The sequence below is a fragment of the Nomascus leucogenys genome, chromosome 23 (assembly GCF_006542625.1).
Source record: "Nomascus leucogenys isolate Asia chromosome 23, Asia_NLE_v1, whole genome shotgun sequence".
Lineage (NCBI taxonomy): Eukaryota > Metazoa > Chordata > Mammalia > Primates > Hylobatidae > Nomascus > Nomascus leucogenys.
In genome coordinates, this window is record NC_044403.1 from 1,653,942 (window position 1) to 1,679,970 (window position 26,029).

General features: G+C 39.0%; 2 protein-coding genes across 15 annotated transcripts in view; one reads left to right on the forward strand and one right to left on the reverse strand.

Moving 5' to 3' along the window:
- DNM1L (dynamin 1 like) overlaps positions 1-17,778 on the forward strand; it is a 90,672-nt gene extending 72,894 nt beyond the window's left edge. For 5 of the 13 annotated variants that reach the window (XM_030804868.1, XM_030804863.1, XM_030804860.1 and 2 more), the window contains 10 exons: positions 3,341-3,461; positions 3,680-3,835; positions 4,184-4,273; positions 6,039-6,131; positions 9,377-9,433; positions 10,132-10,209; positions 12,242-12,418; positions 12,573-12,682; positions 14,709-14,868; positions 15,604-17,778. In XM_030804868.1, the coding sequence (XP_030660728.1) occupies positions 3,341-3,461; positions 3,680-3,835; positions 4,184-4,273; positions 6,039-6,131; positions 9,377-9,433; positions 10,132-10,209; positions 12,242-12,418; positions 12,573-12,682; positions 14,709-14,868; positions 15,604-15,660 (1,099 nt within the window). In that variant the 3' untranslated portion in view covers positions 15,661-17,778. Of the gene's footprint in view, positions 1-3,340; positions 3,462-3,679; positions 3,836-4,183; positions 4,274-6,038; positions 6,132-9,376; positions 9,434-10,131; positions 10,210-10,532; positions 10,566-12,241; positions 12,419-12,572; positions 12,683-14,708; positions 14,869-15,603 lie in introns of all 13 variants that reach the window. The other 8 variants (XM_030804866.1, XM_030804865.1, XM_030804867.1 and 5 more) reach the window with 2 other exon arrangements.
- YARS2 (tyrosyl-tRNA synthetase 2) overlaps positions 1-26,029 on the reverse strand; it is a 30,669-nt gene that overhangs the window by 548 nt on the left and 4,092 nt on the right. The window contains exons 3-5 of one of the 2 annotated variants that reach the window (XR_004028338.1): positions 22,952-23,107; positions 22,180-22,350; positions 19,333-19,621 (exon numbers count right to left, since the gene is read on the reverse strand). Coding sequence is in view for 1 of the 2 variants with exons in the window: in XM_003277807.3 (XP_003277855.1) it covers positions 19,462-19,621; positions 22,180-22,350; positions 22,952-23,107 (487 nt within the window). In the remaining variant the exon portion in view is untranslated. Of the gene's footprint in view, positions 1-19,282; positions 19,622-22,179; positions 22,351-22,951; positions 23,108-26,029 lie in introns of those variants that run through there. The other variant, XM_003277807.3, reaches the window with a different exon arrangement.

The window sequence follows — 26,029 nt, forward strand, 5'->3', positions numbered from 1 at the left end:
TCATTTCTTAAATCATGTAACAAATAACTTTCTATCTCATACATTACATTATCAGTCTGAAGATTTGCATAGTATTTTACTTTTTAGATATACCCTCATTTGTTAGGCCAGTCTCCTACTACAGGATAGTTTGTTTTCTGTTATATACACATAGAAGCTGTGATGGACTACCTGCATCTATCTTTGGGGCTTTGTGTCCAAGTAAACACTGAGGATAAATTTGTAGAAGTAAGTTTGTTAGATTAAAGGATATAACATCCTTAGAATCTTTCATTACATATTGCATATCGTTAGCATATTGTACTGTTTTACTACTAGCAAGAACATCCATTTCTCTACACCCTCATTAGAACACCTTTTTATTTTGAAATAATTATAGACTCACAGGAAGTTGCAGGGTGATGTACAGGGAGGTCCCATGCACCCTCCACTGTGTACCCTTTCCCCCACCTCCCCCACTGTTGGACATCTTGCATAACTATAGTACAATAACAAAGTGAGAAAATGGACATGGGTACAATCCACAGAGCTTGTTCAGATTTATACATGAACTCGTGTGTGTGTGTGTGTGTGTAGTTCTATATACTTTAGTGTGACCAAGATGGTCTTCATATGACTCAACTCCGTAAAGAGAGTATTTATCAGACTAATTATTGAATGGTTATATCTATGGCATATTGAGAAAAATAAAGATTACCACAAATGGGCCTTTAAAGAGTTTAGTGGGTAAAGTAGGTCAAGGTAATACTGGGCTTGATTAGGCTGCAAATGTACAACTTTTATTTAAATACTTCTTATTGTTAGATGTAATTCATATTCAGAAAAGTACATACAGTGTATATGCACACTTTATAAATAGTTAACCAATTATCTGTGTCCACCTAATCAAGCGTTTCAAACATTGAAGAGAGACCATTTACATTTATTTCAGGGTTTGGGAGAGCTCACATTTAAGAAGGCATTTGAATTGAGCTCTGAATAGAATCTGAGAAGGCAGTAATGAGAGGGCATTTTAGGCTTGGGAACAGCAAAGAATAATGCAAGAATAATGTTTCTGGAGAACAGCAAGTATAGTGATGGGACATAATAGGAGATAAGGCAGGAAGGGTGTCTAGGAACAAGACTGTAAATACGAAGTCTTTTCTGTTTTGCTCTGTCGCCCAGGCTGGAGTGCAGTTGCGTGATCTCGGCTCATTGCAACCTCTGCCTCCCAAGTTCAAGTGATTCTCCTGCCTCAGCCTCCCGAGTAGCTGGGACTACAGATGTGTGCCACCACGCCCAGCCAATTTTTTTAAATTTTTATTAGAGATGGGGTTTCACTGTGTTAGCCAGGATGGTCTCGATCTCCTGACCTCGTGATCCACCTGCCCTGGCCTCCAAAAGTGCTGGGATTACAGGTGTGAGCCACCGCGCCCAGCCCCCCCTTTTTTCAAGACAGTCTCACTCTATTGCCCAAACTGGAGTGTAGTGGCGTGATCTCAGCTCACTGCAAATTCCGCCTCCTGGGTTCAAGTGATTCTCCTGCTTCAGCCTCCTGAGTAGCTGGGATTACAGGGCGCAATACTATGCCCGGCTAATTTTTTGTATTTTTAGTAGACATGGAGTTTCACCATGCTGGCCAGGCTGGTCTCGAACTCCTGACCTCGTGATCCGCCTGCCTGGGCCTCCCAAGGTGCTGGGATTACAGGCATGAGCCACCGCGTCCAGCCAAAATTCTTATCTATTAAGCAATTACTCATTCCCCTCTCCTCCAGCCCTGGTAACCTCTAATTTAATTAATTAATTAATTAATTTTGAGACAGAGCGTCACTTTATTGCCGAGGCTGGAATGCAGTGGCACCGTCTGGGCCAATCTCTGCCTCTCAGGTTCAAGCAGTCATCCTGCCTCAGCCTCCTGAGTAGCTGGGACTACAGGTGCCCACCACCACACCTGGCTAATTTTTGTCCTTTTTTGTATTTTTAGTAGAGACTGGGTTTCACCATGTTGGCAAGGCTAGTCTTGAACTCCTGACCTCAGGTGATCTGCCCACCTCAGCCTCCCGAAGTGCTGGGATTACAGGTGTGAGCCACCGTGCCTGGTCGAATTTACTTTGTCTCTGAATTTGCCTATTGTAGATACTTCATATAAATTGAATCATTCAGTATTTGTCATTTTGTGCTTGGCTTACTTCTGTTAGCGTATTAGACTAGTACCTTTTGCCTGAGCTACCATAAAAAAGTACTCAGTAGTGTTTTGGGGAGGCATTATAAAGGTATTTGTAGAATTCAATTGGACTTGAATTTAAAAAAAGATAATACCAGGGTTTCTAGTTATTAAACAAGATAGGAAACATAAGGTGCTCAGTAACTGTATCAAGAGATTTAATTTGTCGAAGGCCGGGAGAGGTGGCTCACACCTGTAATCTCAGCACTTTGGGAGGCTGAGGTGGGCAGATCATGAGGTCAAGAGATTGAGAACATCCTGGCCAACGTGGTGAAACCCCGTCTGTACTAAAAATACAAAAATTAGCCGGGCATGGTGGCACATGCCTGTAGTCCCAGCTACTCGGGAGGCTGAGGCAGGAGAATTGCTTGAACCCAGGAGGCAGAGGTTGCAGTAAGCCAAGAGCGCACCACTGCACTCCAGCCTGGGTGACAGAGCGAGACTCTGTCTCAAAAAGAAACAAAAACAACAACAAAAAAAGAGAGATTTAATTTGTCTAAAGCACGAGTAGGGCTGGGCACGGGTGGGTCACGCCTGTGATCCCAGCACTTTGGGAGGTCAAGGTGGGCGGATCCCTTGAGGTCAGGAGTTTGAGACAAGCCTGGCTAACAAGCTATGCTTATTTATTTACATATTGTCTATGGCTGCTTATGTGCTTAATGGTAGAGTTGAGTAGTTGCAGCAGAGACTGTATGGCCTGAAAAGCCTAAAATACTAACTATGTGACCCTTTATGGAAAAAGTTTGCCAACCTCTACTTCAGATTGTGAATCTTTGGAAATAAACATAAGGCACTGTTTCCTGTCCTCAAGGAGCTTATATTCTAGTTGAGGAAAGCTAGGGCAGAGAAAAGGTGCTTAGCAATTTGTAGTTAACTTTTTTATGTCAGAACATTTATTATATTTACATATATACATATATACCTATCATTTAATGATTCCTTTTCCCATTTAAAAAATTAGAGAAACTAGTTCATAATGAGTCGAGTTAGAACACATGGTAATGGGAATGAATGAAATTGTTTATCTGAGGCTTTCTCAGAAAATAAGATGAGCTTAAACCTTGTAGAAAGACTTCTAACTTGTATCTTCTTTCCCTTTTCGCAATGCCAGAAACCATATACTTCATTGCCTTTCAGATGCGGTGGTGCTAGAATTTGTTATATTTTCCATGAAACTTTTGGGCGAACCTTAGAATCTGTTGATCCACTTGGTGGCCTTAACACTATTGACATTTTGACTGCCATTAGAAATGCTACTGTGAGTATGCTTAGCTTTTTAGACTGTAAAAAAAATGAGGTTAAAGTTTTTCTTACCCATATACTGTGTCTTTTTAAATTTAATTATAGTTTATTTTGCTCTCATATTTGAAATTAAAAAGCATTTTTCATGACAAATACCAAAGATGTGACTTTCTTAACCTTTGGGAAGAACTGAAATTACATATATAATAAGAGTTCTAAGTTTTATTTTCTCAGGGTCCTCGTCCTGCTTTATTTGTGCCTGAGGTTTCATTTGAGTTACTGGTGAAGCGGCAAATCAAACGTCTAGAAGAGCCCAGCCTCCGCTGTGTGGAACTGGTTCATGAGGAAATGCAAAGGATCATTCAGCACTGTAGCAATTACAGTACACAGGTGACGGAGAGAAATGTAACAGGTTTCACATGAACTAGAAAAGGACATCAAGTGGTGGTTTCACTGGGTGGAAGGAAATGTATAAGATGGGATACAAGGTAAAATCTGTAGTTCCCTTACCTGAAAGTGATTTGAAATAGGATTCTTAAATGTAGCCTCCAAATTGAATTCAGTATTTCTGTGATCATTAAGTAAAAGAAAATGACGGTTAGCCTGGCATGGTGGCTTATACAGGTAGTCTCAGCTACTTGGGAGGCTAAGGTGGGAGGATGGCTTAGTGAGACTCTGTCTTTAAAAAAAAACAAAAAATACCCAAACTTACATTTTTCTTTCATCTACCATTTATAGGAATTGTTACGATTTCCTAAACTTCATGATGCCATAGTTGAAGTGGTTACTTGTCTTCTTCGTAAAAGGTTGCCTGTTACAAATGAAATGGTGAGCTACTATAGCGTAGATCATTGTAATTACTATTAGTAAAAGTTTAAATTTTTGCTTGGCTGCTTCTTAACAAGCATTATATGGTTACTTTAGAGTTTAGGCATAATGTTTTCCAGTGTATTGGGAGGAAAAAGAAGTTGAGTTTCAGTCTTATTTTAAAGGAAAATTTTTAATAATTCTGGTATAAAGTGCATTTTTTCTTCATACTTTAATCATTGTTAGCCTGCAGGCATGGGTTTTCTTGAAAACAGATTTATGATTGAGGGGTGTGAATAGCTTTGCTGTATTATTTAGTACCACTGATCTTAAGAGAAAATTAGTTCCATCTTTAGCCTCAGTAAACTGAGTGTTTATAACACACTGTTACTTTGAGGTACCTCAGAGTAATCTGGCCACTTCTGCAGTTTGCTTGTTATGACCTAATAACTATAATGTCATAGTTGCTTGCTACTATTCTGTGGGTTGCTGCTATCCACACAAATAAAAATGCTGAAATTGGCAGAAATATGGGATAAGCATTTAAAATTGCCCTCATGCCTCTAATTGTTGGCTGGGTTTTTGTTTTTTGTTTTCTTTCTGATCACTAAAAGTGCATTTGGGTCCTTGGCTCAGGATGGTGAGCCCCCTGGAGGTTTACTAAGAGTACAAAACCATCCTTGGAATGTAAGTGCTGCTGCTTGGTTGTTTCTTTAGCGAGGATAGCCCTCAGATTCTGATGTCTAACACTGAATTTAGCACAGAATCATTGGACCTTCATTTTAAGAGACCCTTTTAACCCAGTTCTGGACTGATAAGTGCCGTTCTGATATCTGAGATTTGTTAGGACAGCACATAATAAAGGGCTTAAGTTTATTCTCTCTGTAAGACTTAGTGGTGTGGTGGCTCATGCCTGTAATCCCAACACTTTGGGAAGTCGAGGGGGGTGGATCACCTGAGGTTGGGAGTTTGAGACCAGCCTGACCAACATGGAGAAACCCCCTCTCTACTAAAAATACAAAATTAGCCGGGCGTGGTGGTGCATGCCTGTAATCCCAGCTACTGGGGAGGCTGAGGCAGGAGAATCACTTGAACCCAGGAGGTGGAGGTTGCGGTGAGCTGAGATCATGCCATTGCACTCCAGCGTGGGCAGCGAGCGAAACTCTGTCTCAAAAAACAAACAAAAAGACTTAGCAATTCTGTAGAGGGCTGGATAAATTAATTTTAGCTTTTCTTTTTTATTTTCCTCTTAGGATTTTGAACTACATATAATATTTTAACTAGGTGCTTTATAGTTAAGGCTAATCAGTCACTACCTCAGGTCTTTAGATGTATCCTTTACCCAAATAAAGTTAACATCTTAACATCTTTAACTTATGCCTGGTTATGAACTTATTTTCTTATTGTTGAAAATGAACTAAAAAAGTGACATGGAATAGTGGATGATCTGAAGTTTTAATAGCAAAGTTGCATAAAGCGTTGGAATTTAGATTTACATCAGGTAGATGACTATTTTTCCCTAACAGTAAAATACTGTAGTTACTTTAATGTTATTTTTCCCTCTTAGAAATGCAGTTTTAGATGCTGAAATGTAAATAATTTTAAAGCTAGAGTAAATTATTGTTTGGCATAAGATTTATCAGTTGGAATATAATTATCAAGTAATTTAGGCATGAGTCTCCTGTACTTTTTCGGTATTGTCTGCTTCATAAGTTTTATATATAAATTTCTCAAAGTAAAATGCGGTTGATGTGTTTTTGTATATAGTTAACTTACTTTTTTCCAGGTACATAACTTAGTGGCAATTGAACTGGCTTATATCAACACAAAACATCCAGACTTTGCTGATGCCTGTGGGCTCATCAACAATAATATAGAGGTAAGTATAACTCTTAAGCGCTTTTTCACAGATAGAAAAATCCGTTGTTAGCATGGAGTAACTATAAAATAGACATGTGCCCCACTAGTGCCTTCTGCATGCCAGGAAATAATGCTGAGGGGATTACATTGTTTTCTTAATTCTCAAAACCACCTGCAGGCATTACTTTCTGCTTATGAAACTGAAATTCAGAAAGAATCTGAGAATTCACTGATGTGGTGTGACTGGCTCTATTTTGGTAACTTATATACAGGGGAAGTGTGTACAACAAAGTATTTAAAATTGTTTTCATTTGGCTCTGAAAGCTGTGAAGGAAACACTCAAGAATTAACCAACTTAGCATAAATTTGGAAAAGCAGAGTGCTTTTTTCACCACTACTGGGGTGGCTGCATTTCATGGATCTTTTCTTTCCTTTTCTTTTGATTTTAATGTAGCAAATTGCGTAAGATCTCAGATGGAGCCAAGGCTGGTGGACAGAGCAATTTATCCAGAAGCCATTTTTTTCCTCTGCCACTTTTCTCCAAAAATAGTACATTTTTCTGCTACTCCCTAATTCAGTAAGACCTCAGAGTCCCCTGCTATACAAAATTTCCTCTTCTGCATATGCATGGTGAGAAAATTGTAAACATGCAGTTCAGAAGCTGGAAGGGATCCTGTGTTATTGACTTCAACTCTGGTTAAAACAGATGGGGCGGCCAGGCGTGGCGGCTCACACCTGTAATCCCAGCACTTTGGGAGGCGAAGGCAAGTGGATCACCTGATGTCAGGAGTTCGAGACCAGCCTGGCCAACATGGTGAAACCCTGTCTCTACTAAAAATACAAAAAATTAGCTGGGCTTGGTGGCAAGTGCCTGTAATCTGAGCTATTAGGGAGGCTGAGGCAGGAGAATCACTTGAACCCAGGAGGTGGAGGTTGCAGTGAGCTGAGATCGCGCCATTGCACTCCAGCCTGGGCAACACGGGCGAAACTCCGTCTTAAAAAAAAAAAAACTGGGGAGCTTGAGGCTTACAGATAGCAGTTATTCCTTTGGTGCTTATTTTGCGGGGCACTATTATAGGAAACAAGCACCTTCTTAACACAGGTATAGGGAACTAATTTTTGGTTACATAGCTGGGGGTGATTCCTGTTAACAGAAAAGATTCCAAAATGCATACATGAGTAGGCACTTCAGAAACAGAAAGTAGGCTAGGTAACGGTTATGTTAAAAATTAGCATGTAGACACTTAAAGGATTTAGTTCTTTTTACATTGAAACTAACATCATGAAAAACTTGTGTTTGTGGTAGTTTTGTTACACTGACAAGGTCATATGTGATCTGATTTCAGATTAGTATTTTTCTACAAATGAATAGGTTTCTGGTTTTAATGACTGTGCCAGAGAACTTTATGTGGATATTTTCATTTAATCTTTACCATACCCTGAGGGCAGATCATGTCATTAACAGATTAGGACACTAGGGCTTCAAAACAGTTGGTAAGCTGTCTAGTTAGCAAAGCAGGTTCTCCAGGCCTGCTGGGATCCAGGAGCAGCTCAGATCATAACTGGTTAGTAACAGACTAGGGTGAGAATTCTAGATACCGTGCCTTTTGCTTTGTATCTCTGTTTAAAACGTACATTTTATCATGCTAATTTTTTATTTTGAAGATTGTTAATATCTATACTTTTATTATGTTATTTTTTATTACTGAATACCCTCCCATGAAAAAATAAAATTGGATCAAATTTCTGTCAAAAAAAATTATTACACATGAAATATTGTGGGCTGGGTGCGGTGGCTCACGCCTGTAATCCCAGCACTCTGGTAGGCTGAGGCAGGCTGATCACCTGAGGTCAGGAGTTCAAGACTATCCTGGCCAACGTGGCGAAGCTGTCTCTACTAAAAATAGAAAAATTAGCCGGGGGTGGTGGATGCCTGTAATCCCAGCTAGTAGGGAGGCTGAGGCGGGGAGAATCCATTGAACCCAGGAGGCGGAGGTTGCAGTGAGCCAAGATCACACCACTGCACTCCAGCCTGGGTAACAGAGCGAGACTCCATCTCAACAACAAAAATAAACCAAAATCATTGTGAGGCTTTAACTTACATTTTTTTGCAAGTTGGACTGTGTTCATGAAATACTTTCTACTTAGGAGCAATTTTGACTTTAACCTAAATAGTTTCTACTGTATCTGATGCTGCCTGTGAGATCCATCATTAATTAACATCTACAGATTTCTATATCTTCATAATCTTTTTTTTTTTTTTTTTTTTAAGACAGAGTCTCACTGCTGGCCAGGCTGGAGTGCAGTGGCATGAGCTCTGCTCACTGCAACCTCCGCCTCCTGGGTTCAAGCAGTTCTCCTGCCACAGCCTCCTGAGTAGCTGGGATTACAGGTGTGCGCCACCATGCCCGGCTAATTTTTATATTTTTAGTAGAGACGGTTTCACCATTTTGGCCAGGCTGGTCTTGAACTGACCTCAAGTGATCTGCTCACCTTGGCCTCCCAAAGTGCTGGGATTACAAGCATGAGGCACTGTGTCCGGCCAATATTTATTTTCATAATCTTGGATATAGCAGATGCTCGGGACATTCTAATTTGAATTTAACAGTTTCTTTAGCTTTGTACAAGTTACTTTGATAATATTAGCAAATTAGAACAGTGGGCAATTGATCAGTCTGTTAAATTAGCCAGGTTACAGAAAGGACTATCAGTTGTCAACACTATTTCCTGGAGGAAGAAACGGAACATTTTTATAGGATAACCTCAACCACAGATACTTCTTCAAGGTACGGTTTTATGAGGGGAGTTGTTTGAATTTAACACAAAGGAGTTCAGGTTAGTGTGACTTTTAAAGGCTTTGCGGAGTTTTCTGTGATCTCCGGACTTCAAATTCCACATGCTATGTTGAAGGCTTACGTTCTACATTTATGAGACAACAGTTTACATCACTGTTTCTTAGTGGGAAAGGGGGAGAAGATGGCAGTCTGTTGCCCCTCATTTGAGAATCCCCAGTACGGGGAGCCACTGTTACTGACACTGTATTGTATCCTTCAGGTGTGTGGGCAGAAAAAAAAAAAAGATTGAGAAGCTTTGGGTTAAATGATTTCTTATGTATTTTAAAATATGATAATTATGGCATGAGTCCCAACAGTGAGAGGATGTATCTGTAAGTTGCTCCACACTTTTCAGTTAACATGAGCATTTTTTAGTGGGCATATATCTCAGTACTTGGATAATCACTTTTGTTTTGCTTGTGTTTCTTAGGAACAAAGGAGAAACAGGCTAGCCAGAGAATTACCTTCAGCTGTATCACGAGACAAGGTAAAAAAATGCTTTTAATGCATATTCCCAATACCTAAAGATAGACTGATGAGCTCAGAATATTATTCAGTTCTAGGAGTAATTTTTTCTTCTTTTCCTCCCTTTAACACTCCACTGGAACTAATTGAGTAAAGGCATACAAGTTTAAAATGGGTTTTGAGTGACTTAAAGATAATAGTATTTTGAATTCACTGACATAAATGCTTAAAAGTAGGTTTAAGCATTTATTTAAGCATCAAGCTTTTTAAAAAAAGTCAGTGACTTTTTCAACTTTGTAAATAGCTGAAATGACTAAATATTTTATTACAATAAGAGAGTTTCTTGGAAAAAACAGTATGCACAGAACAGAGGTTTTAATTAGTAATAATACTTATAATAGTTGTAATACTAAAGTGTGTATAAAAATCTTTTACCTGGAATTCTTTGCCAGAAGAGAATCTTATCAAATACCAAAAATAAAAATGAAGCTTTTGGATTTGGATTTTTCTTATGTATTCATCTGAAGGAAACTTTTAACAAAGGTGACAATGGTGAAGGAAATAAGGCAGAATAAACAATTGTATCTCCCATGATTATTTTCATTTTTCATGTTATTTTATGATTTTGTTACAGAAGGGAAAAATTCACATTTATAGAATGTTCCTGAATGCATTTTTGCATCCTTGATTTTTTCCCCCCCCTGGATTTTTTGCCTTTAGTCTTCTAAAGTTCCAAGTGCTTTGGCACCTGCCTCCCAGGAGCCCTCCCCCGCTGCTTCTGCTGAGGCTGATGGCAAGGTCTGTTCTGATTCTTAATCTAAGCCTGCATGCCTAGTTCTCTGGTACAACATAATCTTCTGGAAACAATACACTGAATAGAAGAATATTAATATGCGATACTGTGCTAAGGTCAGATCACTTTAGTCTAATATATATTTTTAAATTATATAACAATGCAATGCATAGTTTATATTGTTGACATGCTTTTGCTTGCAATATAGAAGATGCACACAGAAAAAAAGTAATTTAAAGAGGAAATTATCCTGCACTTTTTGAATTTCAACCCATTGGTATTTAAATTTTGCTTGTTAAATTGCATGTTTTAACATATCTTTTAACAGTTAATTCAGGACAGCAGAAGAGAAACTAAAAATGTGAGTCTCTTGCTTCAGAGTGGAAATGTTGGTACCTTTGGTTCTCACTGAGACACTGCCTATAACACCATTAAAGAAACTGTTTTGTGTGGCGGTATCTACCTCTCGTCTGTGTTATGTTCTTCATGTTCCTTTTATCTAACCTGTGGAAGATGGCATTAAACGTTGTTTTAATTAGTAACAATAATAGGCTTTCTCACTGTTTTCTGTTGCCTTCAAGAATAGTTTTAAATTTCGTATTTTGGTAGGAAATTCAGAGATTTCAGAGATGGAATTGTATTTTTGGACATTTCCTTTCCTCTTTAAAGATCTTGAGATCTGTTCAGTACTCATAGATAATCCCCTAATCTAATGCTTCTTTCTTATGCTTCCAGTTAGTTTGCACTTGTTACCCTATATATAGCTTCACATATGCTTCAGAAGCGTAAGCAAATTAAAAAAACAAACAGGGGGACTGTGAGAGTTTGAGACTGTTTTCAATTCTTGATAACCATTTTAGAGGAAAATTAAATAATCTATAAATTATTCAGACTCATCGCTATTTCAAGATTTTCTGCCATTTAGCTCCTTAATTATCCAGATTTAAAGTTCTGAACTTCAAATAAAGGTTTATAAATGTCTTACCTTCTCTCAGCCCACTGTGCTCAGATATTAAGCAATATCTAAATCACTGCACAAGTTTTATTTCATTCATGACATCACAGTGAATGTGCTCACTCTTCTTACGATTTCATTTGGTATGTCATTGATATATCAACAAACATTTAAAAATCTAATTACTCATTTTTAGGTTAATGTGTAACATAAATATACTACTTATATTTAAATGTAGTTCACCTTAACTGACATACTGAAGACAGATTTTAGCAAATATTTTGATTCAGAATGATACCCCAAACTACCATTTTTCTAACTGCCATGATCCTCTATTAAATTTATATAATCCATTTTTAGATTGTAAGATCTTAATACCTAAAAAAAGAACCCTCTTAAATGTTGATGAATTATGTTTTTCCATTATAAAGTGATTAACGGTAGCACTAGATTTCTTTCAGCAAATCCTTAAGAGTACAGAGGTTGAGGGGATTTCTGTTGTGTTTGTCACATTCCACATTGGAAACAACTCACAGTGACTGTCAGCCTAAGAATAGCAAATGTAGTCTTGCTTTTTGTTAAAGAGTTCTTACTTATACCTTATGGCATTTTTGTTGACTATTAGGAATGTAAATTGACTTGAGAAATATATAAACTCTTTATAGAGTTTAACGGTGTTTATGATTACTTAAGAAATTAAACTGAATGGCAGTTCTTTGTGCTTTTAACGAGTAGCTTTGTTTTTAAGGGCAGCATATACTTTTTCTACAATTTAGTTTTTGAAGGGTGGGAGAAGAGAAATGATTTTGAAAAGTTAGCAAGTGATAAAGAAAAAAGGAATTAAATAGAACATAAATTGGTTGATGCCTTGCAAACAACTTAGAGCAGAACCTCTTATTTGGATAGGTCAGGGTTCCAGTTGTACATGCTACCTAGTGTCTCCTTCTGACCTCATTATCTGTCTGAATAAACTTCAGATGGGTACTGGATGTATATTGACTGCTGTCAAGTAAAATGAACTTTGTTTTAGTTCAGGTCAGTTACGATGTGGTTGGTATAGGTTTTGGAACATGTTTTTTCAGGTTGCATCTGGAGGTGGTGGGGTTGGAGATGGTGTTCAAGAACCAACAACAGGCAACTGGAGAGGAATGCTGAAAACTTCAAAAGCTGAAGAGTTACTAGCAGAAGAAAAATCAAAACCCATTCCAATTATGCCAGCCAGTCCACAAAAAGGTCATGCCGTGAATCTGCTGGATGTGGTAAGCCATGACAGTTTGGTTTAGGTGACCAAGTTAGTAGGAAAACGATTAGACAGAAAGAACTAAAAGTCTCAAAAACTTACATAACTTTCAGATGTTAAATGCTGCCATTTCAGTGTCACGAAAGTAATATTTTCCCCTCATCCCTGTTTAGCCAGTTCCTGTTGCACGAAAACTGTCTGCTCGGGAGCAGCGAGACTGTGAGGTTATTGAACGACTCATTAAGTCCTATTTTCTCATTGTCAGAAAGAATATTCAAGACAGGTTAGTATTACTTAATATAAATCACAGGCTTTAATACTTCTGGATGATTCATTTTTAAAATTTTAGGTTTTTATTCTAAATCATCAAGTGGATTCTCTGATAGTCCTTGGGTAACTTGTAGCAAGACCCAGTTTGTTAACATAGAATGACTAGGACCTCATGTATCAGCTAGAAAAAGCTATTAAAAATGAGAGATTCTTTTGTTCTTTCTGGCGGCCACATTTTGAGTCATTTAAGAAAATTTTTTTCCTAAATTTTAATTTAGTAGTTTCATTAATTATTTTGGCTAGTAACACTGACTTGCCTTTTTAATTTAACTTGGTTTTCCAAAGTATCAAAACGAATGTCTTTTACTAGGAAATGTGTATTTTTTCTCGTTCAGAATGTTTTTTCATGTTATCTAGTCCCTACTGCATCTTCTCCTTCATGCTGCCTGGTATGTCATTTCATGCAGTCATAGGGAGAATATACATTTAGTTGTGTGAAGTATCTATTAGAAAATATTCTGTATCCAGTTTTTGGCAATCTGTCAGCAGCTAAGATGAATTTTACTGCACAGAGTAATAAACAGTCTAATACTTCATATTGAAATAAATGATTTTTGTCTGTAGAACCATTTATCTATCTTTTTTGCTTGTAGACTTTTAAAACCTGTAGCTTGTAGTAGAAATAATAGTTCCTAGTGTTTTACACTGTGGGCCTGAAGAAAAAAATTCCATTTGTCTCCTTCATTGCCCCCATCCTCTGCAGAGAGTGTTTTTGTTTTGAGACGGAGTCTCACTTTGTCACCCAGGCTGGGGTGCAGTGGTGCAGTGTTGGTCCACTTCAACCTCCGCCTTCTGGGTTCAAGCGATTCTCCTGCCTCAGCCTCCTGAGTAGCTGGGATAACAGGTGTGCACCACCGTGCCCGGCTAATTTTTGTATTTTTAGTAGAGACGGGTTTCACCGTGTTGGCCAGGCTGGTCTCGAACTCCTGATGTCAGGTGATCCACCTGTCTTGGCCTCCCAAAGTGCTGGGATTACAGGCGTGAGTGACTGCACCCGGCTCACTTGATGTTTTTAAGCCTCATCCATACTGTAGTATGAACCAGCAGACCACATATTTGAATGTGTTCCCATTAGATTATAATACCATATTTTTGCTGTACATTTCCTATGTTTAGATACACAAATACTTACCATTGTGTTACAGTTCCCTATTCAGTACAGTAACATGCTGTACATGTTTGTAGCCTAGGAGCAATACGCTATCCCATATAGCTTAGGCGTGTCGTAGGCTATACCATCTACGTTTGTGTAAGTACACTCTGTGATGTTCATGTAATGAAATCACCTAATAATGCATTTCTCAGAGCATAGCCCTGTCATTAAGTGACGTATCTTTTTATGTGTGAATAATACTAGATTATATAGATATACTGTGTTTAACCCTCAGCTGATGTTTGGGTTTTTCTCACTTGTTGACTATTATGAATAAATGCTTTTTGAAGAGTATTGAAATAAGGATGATGAAAAGAAGGTAAAGTATCGAGAACTGTTCCTTTTTTTTTTTTTTTTTTTTTTTTGAGACAAAGTCTCACTCTGTTGCCCAGGCTGGAGTGCAGTGGCACGTTCTTGGCTCACTGCAATCTCCACCTCCTGGGTTCAAGTGGTTCTCGTATCTCAGCCTCTCGAGTAGCTGGGATCACAGGTGTGTGCCACCACACTCAGCTAATTTTTTATTTTTAGTGCAGACGGGGTTTCACCATGTTGGCCAGGCTGCTGTCAAACTCCTGGCCTCAAGCAATCCACCCACCTCAGCCTCCCAAAGTGCTGGGATTACAGGCACGAGCCACTGCACCGGCCGAGAACTGCTTTTCTTCATGTTTAATTACAGTTAAGCAAAAATCTAAAGGGCGATTATGCCATTAATGAAATATCCAAAGTAGTAGTGTTCTTACTTTATTTCATGAGGTTAAGCATCTAAGCCCCAATTGTTAAAAGTAGAATTTTGGCTAAAATTCCATAATTTGGTTTTGTTTTGCAGTGTGCCAAAGGCAGTAATGCATTTTTTGGTTAATCATGTGAAAGACACTCTTCAGAGTGAGCTAGTAGGCCAGCTGTATAAATCATCCTTATTGGATGATCTTCTGACAGAATCTGAGGACATGGCACAGCGCAGGAAAGAAGCAGCTGATATGCTAAAGGTACTGTGGACCTTTTGAATTTTTATACTTGGGTAGTAGATAGATAGAAACATAGAAATAGAAACATAGAAATAGTTTTTAGATAGAAACATAGAAATAGAAACATAGAAATAGTTTTAAATGCAGTTTGATTCTTGGATATATATAGTCTTTATATTCTAGCTAGGCTTGTTTCCTGTTGGTCCTTGATAAGAATCTTTTCTTTTTTTTCTTTTTTTTTGAGTGGGAGTCTGGCTCTGTTGCTTAGGCTGGAGTGCAGTGGCGCAATCTCGGCTCACTGCAAGCTCCGCCTCCCAGGTTCATGCCATTCTTCTGCCTCAGCCTCCCGAGTAGCTGGGACTATAGGCACCCGCCACCACACCCGTCTAATTTTTGTATTTTTAGTAGAGAGAGGGTTTCACCATGTTGGCCAGACTGGTCTCGAACTACTGACTTCAGGTGATCCCCCAAAGTGCTGGGATTACAGCGGGGTTTCACCGTGTTAGCCAGGATGGTCTCTATCTCCTGACCTCATGATCTGCCCGCCTCAGCCTCCCAAAGTGCTGGGATTACAGGCGTGAGCCACTGCGCCCGGCTGGTACTTGATTAGATTCTAATTCCAGAGAAGATATTGGTTAGTATAAACTGGTTAGTTATAAACCTACCACATATACATTGGAAAAATTACCTTGCATAATTCAGATGAATTTCGTAACTTTATAATAAGCATTTAAAATTTTTTTTCCTTTAATGCAGGCATTACAAGGAGCCAGTCAAATTATTGCTGAAATCCGAGAGACTCATCTTTGGTGAAGAGAACTATGTAATACTGAGACTTTGCTGACTCAAAACTTCCTAGTTCCTGCCTACCTGAGTAGAATCTTATTTATGAACTCCTGTGTATTGCAGTGGTATGAATCTGCTCATGTGGAGACTGGCTATAAACTGAAAAGTGTATTCCGTATTGCAGAACAAATCACACATTTAATCCAAATAATAAATGGCTGTTTCTAAAGTTTCCCAGTATATAAAATACATCAAGTCTGTCTTGTGACAGTTTCATCTGAACTTAAGAAGAACTGTTAATGTTCTAGTTGTGCACAGCAGTTTGCCTGTGGATAAGGTGACCTGTGTAATAATCTCTGTTAGTCTTGAAGCCGCTGCCATAGTCCTCCAAGAAGAAAGCACCAAGACAACATGTCATATGACTGTAATGCATGTGCTGTATAAGCTGATCTGGCTTTGAAAGATGTGGGTTGGCAAGTTCCTCACGTAGAGTCATTGTGTCCACCTGTCCTTCCATTTAGTTTTTCTGAGCTTCTTTGCAGCCTTTGATGTGTCTTTAAGAAAGCTGAATGCACAAAAGGATCTGTGACACCGACATGGCTGTGGTGTGCATGCTGTGTAGTTCCATAGCCCATCCAATTCTGGGTCCATTTGCGCTATCAAATTAAAATATGCTTTGATTCATACTTAAACCTGAAAGCAGGAATGCCTACATTAATTCCTACGTTAAAAACAGCCATCTACCCTTGAGTATCTAGAAAGACTTGGTAATGATGGCCAGTTCCTTTTAGGTTTCAGAAAATCAAATGATGATGACTTAAATTTCCCTTAATCTGCAAATACAGTAGTAATTAAGGTACATCTCTAAAGTGGAGCACTGACCAAGCTCTAAGATTCACTTTGAGGTGGAACTTAAAACCAATGTACTGTATGCATGCATCGGTAATAGCTACTTTCGTTTCATAGCTTCATACCAACAAAATATATTAGAATAGTATGAAAGTACCGGAGGAGCTGAAAGAAAAACACCCAAGGCTGGGCATGGTGGCACATGCCTGTAATCCCAGCACTTTGGGAGGCCGAGGCAGGTGGATCACCTGCGGTTGGGAGTTGGAGACCAGCTTGACTAACATGGAGAAACCCCATCTCTGCTAAAAATACAAAATTGGCCGGGCATGGTGGCGCACGCCTGTAATCCCAGCTACTAGGGAGGGTGACGCAGGAGAATTGCTTGAACCCAGGAGGTGGAGGTTGTGGTGAGCTAAGATCATTCCATTGCACTCCAGCCTTGGCAACAAGAGTGAAACTCCGTCTCAAAATAAATAAATAAACAAAAAAACACCCAGATATGCATACTCCTTCAGACTTACAGACTTAAGCTGCATTTATGGGGTAGTGATGAGGTTTAGAACATATACATATTTTGTTAAAATTCCCCAGATGATTCTTGGTATGAACTACTACATTGTTAATTTTAAGATGTACTTAGAAATCCTTAAGACATCTAGCCCTGTCCCTAATAGACAACACATTTATATTGCAGATATTAATTTTTTTTCAGTTTATGACCAGGTATTTATGAAGGACTATTGGCAGGGAAAATATGAATATGTTAACTTTAGCTTATGGCATCAATTTACTAAGGAACGACAGGCTCACCAACTGATTCAAACATAAAAACCCCCACATCAGTCTCATACGATATGGTACTACTTTGAATCTGTTACTAGTACCATCTTGACAGAGGATACATGCTCCCAAAACGTTTGTTGCCACACTTAAAAATCACTGCCATCATTAAGCATCAGTTTCAAAATTATAGCCATCCATGATTTACTTTTTCCAGATGACTACCATTATTCTAGTCCTTTGAATTTGTAAGGGGAAAAAAAAACAAAAACTTATGATGCACTTTTCTCCAGCACATCAGATTTCAAATTGAAAATTAAAGACATGCTATGGTAATGCACTTGCTAGTACTACACACTTTGTACAACAAAAAACAGAGGCAAGAAACCTAATGGAAAGAGAAAAGCCTTCCTTTGTTGGCCCTTAAACTGAGTCAAAATCTGAAATGTAGAGATGATCTCTGATGATACCTGTATGTTCTTGCTGTGTAAATAAAATTGCTGGTATGAAATGACATTAAAGTTTGTCAAAAAATGAATTCTTAATTTTTCTCTCAGAGAAAGGGAGACAAAAGGAGCTTTTTAATACCTAAATCTATTTTGGAACATAACCGTATAGAGTACCAAAAATTTTATGACTTTTTTCCTACCAGATTCTGACAGTTCCCCAAGGTATTATAACATCTCCATTTTTTGCGTATGAAGACAGTGACTTGCTCCAAGTAATCCAGGTAGTAAATCGCTAGAATTTGAACACTAAAGCCATGCTCTGCTGCCTGTAAGGTTTTCAAAAGAAATCTGATTAATCATTTCATATGTGATTCACTTGATCCTCAAGGCAACAGGGATGCCATTGCCTTGATTTTTCAGATATGGAAATAGTTCTGGAGAATTAATTTGCCTCATGTTTGTAGAGCTGAACTCAGTCTTGATTCCAAATCCTTTAAGTTTGACCTGAAAATTTTCCTTACCTGGATACTTTTTGATATTCTCATATGATTGCATATTTGGTATAATTGGCTTTATTTTTGGGGGGTTACTTTTTAATTTACCCCAAGTTGCAATCTGCTTGGGGGGAAAAGTTGAAACTTAAAACCAATTTAAGTTTCTAAATTTATAAAACATTTAAAACATTGCTACCTTAGGAATCCACTGACAACAAGGCTTAATGTGAACAGAATTATACTGGAACACAGGCAAGGAACTAGAAAACTGAATTAGAAACTTTCTGAAAAGTCACGTACTGATTTTTGTACTATTCTTTGTAAAGAAACTACTTCTTACTGTAATTTCTCAAAGCAACCATGGCCTCATCTAACTTTTTCTCCTTTTTAAGAACTACATTTGCTCCCTGAACTACAAAAAAATCAAATTTCCATTCAAAGTTTCTTAATACTAGTTTTCCCATTTCTAATGTGGACACTAGAAGCCCTGCTGGTTTTATAAACAACTATATAACATTAGTGAGATTGGTGCTGCATACCTGATAGAAAAGCAGCTACAATTCCTTTTTTTTTTTTTTTTTTTTTTTTTTTTTTTGAGACAGAGTGTCACTCACTACTCATGCTGTCTCCCAGGCTGGAGTGCAGTGGTGTGATCTCAGCTCACTGCAACCTCCATCTCCTGGGTTCAAGTGATTCTCGCAGCTCAGCCTCTCGAGTAGCTGGGGTTACAGGTGCCTGCAACCACACCTGGCTAATTTTTATATTTTCAGTAGAGATGGGGTTTCGCCCTGTTGGCCAGGCTGGTCTCAAACTCCTGGCCTCAAGCCACTTGCCCAGCTTGGCCTCCCGAAGTGCTGGGATTGCAGGTGTGAGCCACCGTGCCCAGCCTCACAATTCCTTACACTACCTCTTTTTCATTGTTCCTCATCTCTACAAAAAGGAGAGCAGGAAGGGTCAAATAGGAAAGCCAGCATTTCGTTCTCTTCTGAAGTCTAATTTTAAAAAGAGATTAACCCTGAAAATCATGGTTTTCTATGGTAATCAAGGTTTGTACATCAGAAAATAAAACATCCCATCATTAAACAAATATTTATTAACCGGCCCATAAAAATAATGAAGTTACTCACACTGGGTCCTAGTCCATTCTGTTTTTCTGATTTGCATAAGCAAAGGTCTTAAGTTCTGGAGCCAACCCTTCAGAGGTCTTGAGAATGAATGATGGGTAAGTTTATGTGGACAACCAGGACGACTTTTCCTCATAACTGAAGCCATTTTATAATGTAGAAATTTCTTTTTCCTATTTTAAGTAAGGAAAGTCCATTCTTGAGAATATGTTGTCCAACAATTAAAACACTCTCAGGATTTGTTACTTGTTGGTGATTTATGCTGACTCCGCCTTCTGTTATCATTCGATACCTAAAAAATAGAAACGTTTAGTAAGTGAGATCCAGTCACTGTTGATCTGTCCCCCAAAAAGACTGTTTCACTTAGATTTCAGAGGCTCTCCAATTGAGAACATTTGGCACTGGACTGTTACCTTCATGTTTGCTCTATTGTTAATAGATTCTGCCTCTCTTTAATGCTCTTTGTTTTTTGTTGTTTTTGAGACACAGTCTTGCTCTGTAGCCCAGGCTGGCACGGTCTCAGCTCACTGCAACCTCCACCTCCTGTGTTCTAAGGGATTCCCCTGCCTCAGCCTCCAGAGTAGCTGGGATTACAGGCATGCGCCACCACACCTGGCTGATTTTGTATTTTTAGTAGAGACGGGTTTTGCCATGTTGGCCAGGCTGGTCTCAAACTCCCGACCTCAGGTGATCCACCTGCCTCGGCCTCCCAAAGTGCTGGGATTACAGGTGTGAACCACTGCGCCTGGCCGGAATTTACGCCTTGCATCTGCTCTTTTAAAGACTCCGTCTCAAGAAAAAAAAAAAAGACCTAGGAGAAGTTGTTCTAGGAGCACACTGGGTAGGTGAGGGCTGAACATTTCACTGAAAAAAGAGATACTTAAACTGGGAGTCAAGCTACCTTGACAATTGGAGCAAACATGGGAGCAGCTAGAAAGGTGAGATCTGAGAAGACAGGGCTTCAGAATGGTTAGGTCTTGGAAGTCCTTAAGAAAGATAAATGGTGGTTTTCTCTCATCTGAATGTGTTACCAAATAAGAAACAACTACTGGACATGGTTTTAAAGATATTTTTATACCTTTATTTTTGGGTAGAGACGGAGTCTTACTACGTCCTTGCCCACACAGATCTCGAACTCCTGGCCCCAAGCAATCCTCCTGCCCTTGGCCTCCCAAAGTGCTGGGATTACAAGTGTGAGCCACCATATCTGGCCATGGACATGGTTTTATAAAACTCATCAGTAAAAGATTTTCTACTTAAGGCCAGATTCCTTTCTTTTAGGAAGTATTATTTTACGCTGTCTGCTAGTTTACAGATCATATTCTATGTTTAATTTAAATGCACCAAACCTATTTAGCTTATATAATATAAAAAAAATATAATCAGTATTACTTAGAGCCCTGGCTAAATCAGATGTGGTGTCATCTCTAATAGTGGTAAAGCTTCCAGTATTAGCGAACACACTATAGTAAAGTGTGTAAAGAAGAAAATGAAATCTGCTTCCATAGTGAGGAAAATTATTTGTCTCAGTGACGTACTGTAGGGAAGTATATGACACCAGCCTCAAATTCACTGTGTATTAAACCAGCAGATGAGGGAATCACTAAGGTGGAGTGGCAGGTGATGCAAAGGGAGACGATGGGTGCTTTCTCCAGGCAGAATAGTCTAGGACTCTAGGACAGAGGCAAACAATCCAAGACAGTTGAAAGAGAACAGCAACTGTAACAAATGTCATTCATAATCATGGCCATGATATGGCTGATAACCATTTGACTTATGTGTGAACTCCTGTAAAAGAGGCACCTGGGGGTCTTCTGGCTACCCAATACTTTTCCTTCCACCTCACTGTTCATTTAAAAATGGATAAGCATCAATTATATGCTGAATTATTTTTTGTGAAAAACCTTATTTATTCCTTAATACCTCATAACTGATTAATTAAAATATTCTACTCAATTCCTGAATAGAAAATGCAATTCTCAAGGGGATTATTATATAGTTTACAATAATAGTCTGATGACATTAGTAGGTTAGTGCAAAAGTACTTGCAGTTTTGGCCATTATATGCTCATTTCATTTTCAGAAATTCAGTTAATACTATAGATAGGTTATGTAACCTTTCCCATCCCTGAATATAAAGAGGATACAGACTATGAAAGGGGCTGTGTGAATCTGTTACATAGGGCCTCCGTTTCTCCATCCCTCTAAAATGGTGACCATATCGCTAAGCCGTACACTGATGCCAGCGTATTTACTGAACAACATGTCCCTCAAATGCACTTTTGCAGTGTTGGAGGAAAGACTGACTGGGTTAGATACAATAAGAGACAGTATAGGAGTATTGTACTCTTATGGAAAATATAAAGTATTCTCAATAAGTACTCTCAGGCTATACTTTATTCTTGGACTAAACTAACTTTTCTAAGGAAGAGATGCCACTAAAGCATTATCAGGAACACACCCTCTCTGGAAACACACGCTGTGAACTGTAACATTTTATTTTTGTTTTGAGACAGAGTCTCGCTCTGTCGCCCAGGCTGGAGTGCAGTGGTGGGATCTCGGCTCACTGCAAGCTCTGCCTCCCGGGTTGACGCCATTCTCCTGCCTCAGCCTCCCAAGCAGCTGGGACTACAGGCGCCCGCCACCACGCCTGGCTAATTTTTTGTATTTTTAGTAGAGACGGGGTTTCACCGTGTTAGCCAGGATGGTCTCGATCTCCTGACCTCGTGATCCGCTTGCCTCGGCCTCCCAAAGTGCTGGGATTACAGGCGTGAGCCACTGCGCCCGGCTTTGTGAACTGTAACATTTAATGGTGAATTAACTGTAAGTCTAAAAGTTAAATACTCTTACCCTCGGGGACCATCTGGAATGGCATTTGCTTTGCGGCAGGTATCTAGGACACTTGTTCCAGGATCGAGAAAAAATTCAGAAAATGGAGCTTCTTTAAACAACTCTTTCAACTCCTGATCAGACATGACCTCCAGTGCATCTATGCTACTGTGATAAAGGGCTTTTGTACACCTGAAAAACACATTTTAAGAGCCACATCATATGAATGTTTATTCAAATACATGTTCTAATACCCATTAACCAATTATAGAGTGTCCAAATTCTAGACTAAAAGTTTTTTGTTTTTTTTTTTTTTTGAGATGGAGTCTTGCTCTGCTGCCCCGGCTAGATTGCAATGGCGTGCTCTCGGCTCACTGCAACCTCTGCATCCCGGGTTCAAGCGATTCTCCTGCCTCAGCCTCCTGAGTAGCTGGGATTACAGGCATGTGCCACCACGCCCAGTAGAGATGGGGTTTCATCATGTTGGTCAGGCTGGTCTCGAACTCCTGACCTCATGATCCGCCCACCTCGGCCTCCCAAAGTGCTGAGATTACAGGCTTGAGCCACCGCGCCCAGCATAGACTAAAAGTTTTTTAAACATCTATCTGGTATAATTCATAAACTTAATTCAAGATAATCCTTCTTTCCAATAAACGGGCTATTTTAAATTGCTAAGTCAAATACTGACAGTCCTTGTGATAAATGATAAGATAATCCTAAAACAGCATACTCCTACTTTTCTCATGTCCATCCACTGAATAACTATCAAGTGTTAATTATACTAAACTACTACCTTTTAGCAGAATCCAATCCTTCTCGTCCATGAACAAGCTTTGTTACTTCTGCTGCCAGTCGTTTCTGAGGACCCCGCCTTTCTGGCTCTTTGACATGCAGCTGCATGATATGATCAATCTCTGGAAGGGGCAGGAAAGTGAACAGCTTCAGGTACCTTTGAGACAAAAAATAAACAGTCACACTTACATCACATACCTAATTTTTATCCCCAGCTCCTCTACCCTTTAAGGTTATCCTGCTTACTTTTAAATATGAAACAAACACACAGAAATGTACTGAACATAGTAGGTCCCATGCACACATCACCCAGATTTAAGGTGTTACTATTTTGGCATCTTTGTTTTCAATTTCGTTTTTTTTTTTGAGATGGGGGGTCTTGCTGTTGCCCAGGCTGGAGTGCAGTGGCATGATCATGGCTCACTGTAACCTCAACCTCCTGGGCTCAAGCAATTCTATCACCTCAGCCTCCCAAGCAGCCGGGACCACAGGCTTGTGCCACCACACCTGGCTAATTTTTAAATTTTTTTTGTAAAGACAGGGTCTCCCGCGTTGCTCAGGCTGGTTTCAAACTCCTGGGCTCAAGCGATCCTCTTGTCTCAGCCTCCCAAAGTGTTGGGATTATGGGCATGAGCCACCACGCCCAGCCTCATATTTCCTTTTTAAAAGGAACAAAATAGGCATAGATGAAGGCCGCAGTCCAATCACATTCCCTTCCTTGCCCCCAGAGATAACCATAAATCTAAGTTTATGTGCTACCATCCTTCCCAAGCATGTTTTTATACTTTCATGTGCATGTGGCTATAAAAAAAACTACTGTGTAATTTTAAAAACTGATATAAATCATCATGCTCTGCATAATGATGTTTCTGTCAACGATGGGCTGCATATATCCGCAGTCCCCAACCTTTTTGGTACCAGGAGGCAGCCGGGAGGGAAGGTGGTTTCAGAATGAAACTGTTCCACTTCAGATCATCAGGCATTTGTTAGATCCTCATAAGGAATGTGCAACCTATATCTCTTGCATGCGCAGTTCACAATAGGGTTTGTGCTCCTATGAGAATGTAATGCCACCGCGGATCTGACAGGAGATGGAACCCAGGTGGTAATGCTCACTCACCTGCCACTCAGCTCCTGTTGTGCGGCCCTGTTCCTAATAGGCCACGGACTGGTACAGTCCAACAGTGGTTCATCACATTATAATACCATAGTTTACTGTACCTTTTCTACGTTTACATATACAAATACTTACCCTCATGTTACCACTGCCTTCAGTATTTAGTACAGTAATATGCTGTACACGTTTCCAGCCTGGGAGCAACAGGGTACACTGTATAACCTAGGTGTGTAGTAGGCTATGCTATCTATGTTTGTGTAGGGACACTCTACGATATTTGCAATGATGAAATCACCTAACAACACACTTCCCAGAATGTATGCCAATTGTTAAGTGACTATAATATCATCCTATATGTATTCTCTTTTTCTTTGGTGAAATATATATAACACACAGAAAAAAGTATATTATTCGCAAAGATATAGCTTAATGAATCATAAAACATCTATGTAACCATCACCATGGTCAAGAAATACAGTATTGGGCCGGGCGCAGTGGCTCACGCCTGTAATCCCAGCACTTTGGGAGGCTGAGGCGGGCGGATCATGAGGTTAGGAGATCGACACCCGCCTGACCAACATGGTGAAACCCCATCTCTACTAAAAAATACAAAAAAAGTCCCGGCTACTCGGAAGGCTGAGGTTTGAACCCGGGAGATGGAGGTTGCAGTGAGCCGAGATTGCGCCACTGCATTCCAGCCTGGTGACAGAGTGAGACTCCATCTCAAAAAAAAAAAAAAAAAAAAAAAAAGACAAAGAAACACAGTATTGCCCCTACCCAAGAATGCACAAATATATCACACACCCCTCCAAGTTAATCACTATTTTGCCTTTCATAGTAATCACTTCCTTGTCTTTCTTGATGCTTTTAACATCTCAGCATGCCTCCCTTAAGAGCATCACTTAATTTTGCCTGTCTTTAAGATTTTATATAAAAGGAATCATATAGAATTTATTTTCTGGCACATCGATATGTTTAGGAGAGTCATCCATGATGCTGCATGCACAATATTCCATGCTACGATTATCCTACAATGTGTTTATTTTTCTGTGAACTTTTGTGCTGTTTCTACTTTTAGACAATTGCTATTAATGCTGCTCTGAATAGCCTCATATACCTCTGCTGGTGCACATGTGCATTAATTTCTGTTGGGTATATACCCAGAAGAGGAACTGCTAGATCACAGGTCATGTGCACATTTAGCTTTAGTAGGTACTGCCAAATGTTTTCCCAAAGTGGTTCTATACGTTTATTCTCCCACCACCTTGGAACATTCTTGCAGCACTTGGTTCTGCCAACTCTTTTGTTTAGCCATTCTGGAGGATGCATAATGGTATCTCATTGTGCCCTTTATCTTGTATTTTTCTTCTCAGTATGAAGGCTAAGCACTTTTTTATGTTTTTGGCCTTTGGATGGGATCTTTGTGAAGCACCTGTTCAAGTCTCTTTCCATTGTTCTGCTGGGTTGTCTTTTTCTCACTGGCTTAGAGAAATTTCTTTTTTAACATTAAAATAACTATGTTTAAGACAGTATTTACATAGTTTTTTCATTTTTAAACTTATTTTAAATTTTTTTTGTGGGTATATAGGTGTATATATTTATGGGGTACATGAGATGTTTTGATACAGGCATGCAATGTGAAATAATAAATTCTTTATATTAATTTGAATACAAGCCCTTTATCATTTAGATACATGTATTGAAAATATCTTCTCCCACTCTTAACAGTGACTTATGATGAACAGATCTTATTTTTAATGTAGTCTAACTTATCAATCTCTTCCTTTTGTGTCTTGTTAAAGAATCTTTCTCTATCTTAAAGTCATAAAGGTATTTTCCTATTTATCTAAAAGCTTTATTGTTTTGTCTTTTAATATAGATTTAGGTCTATAATCTACCTGGAATTGACTTTTGTGTACTATGTAAGGTTAAGTTTCATTTTTTTTTTCACCCACAAAGACA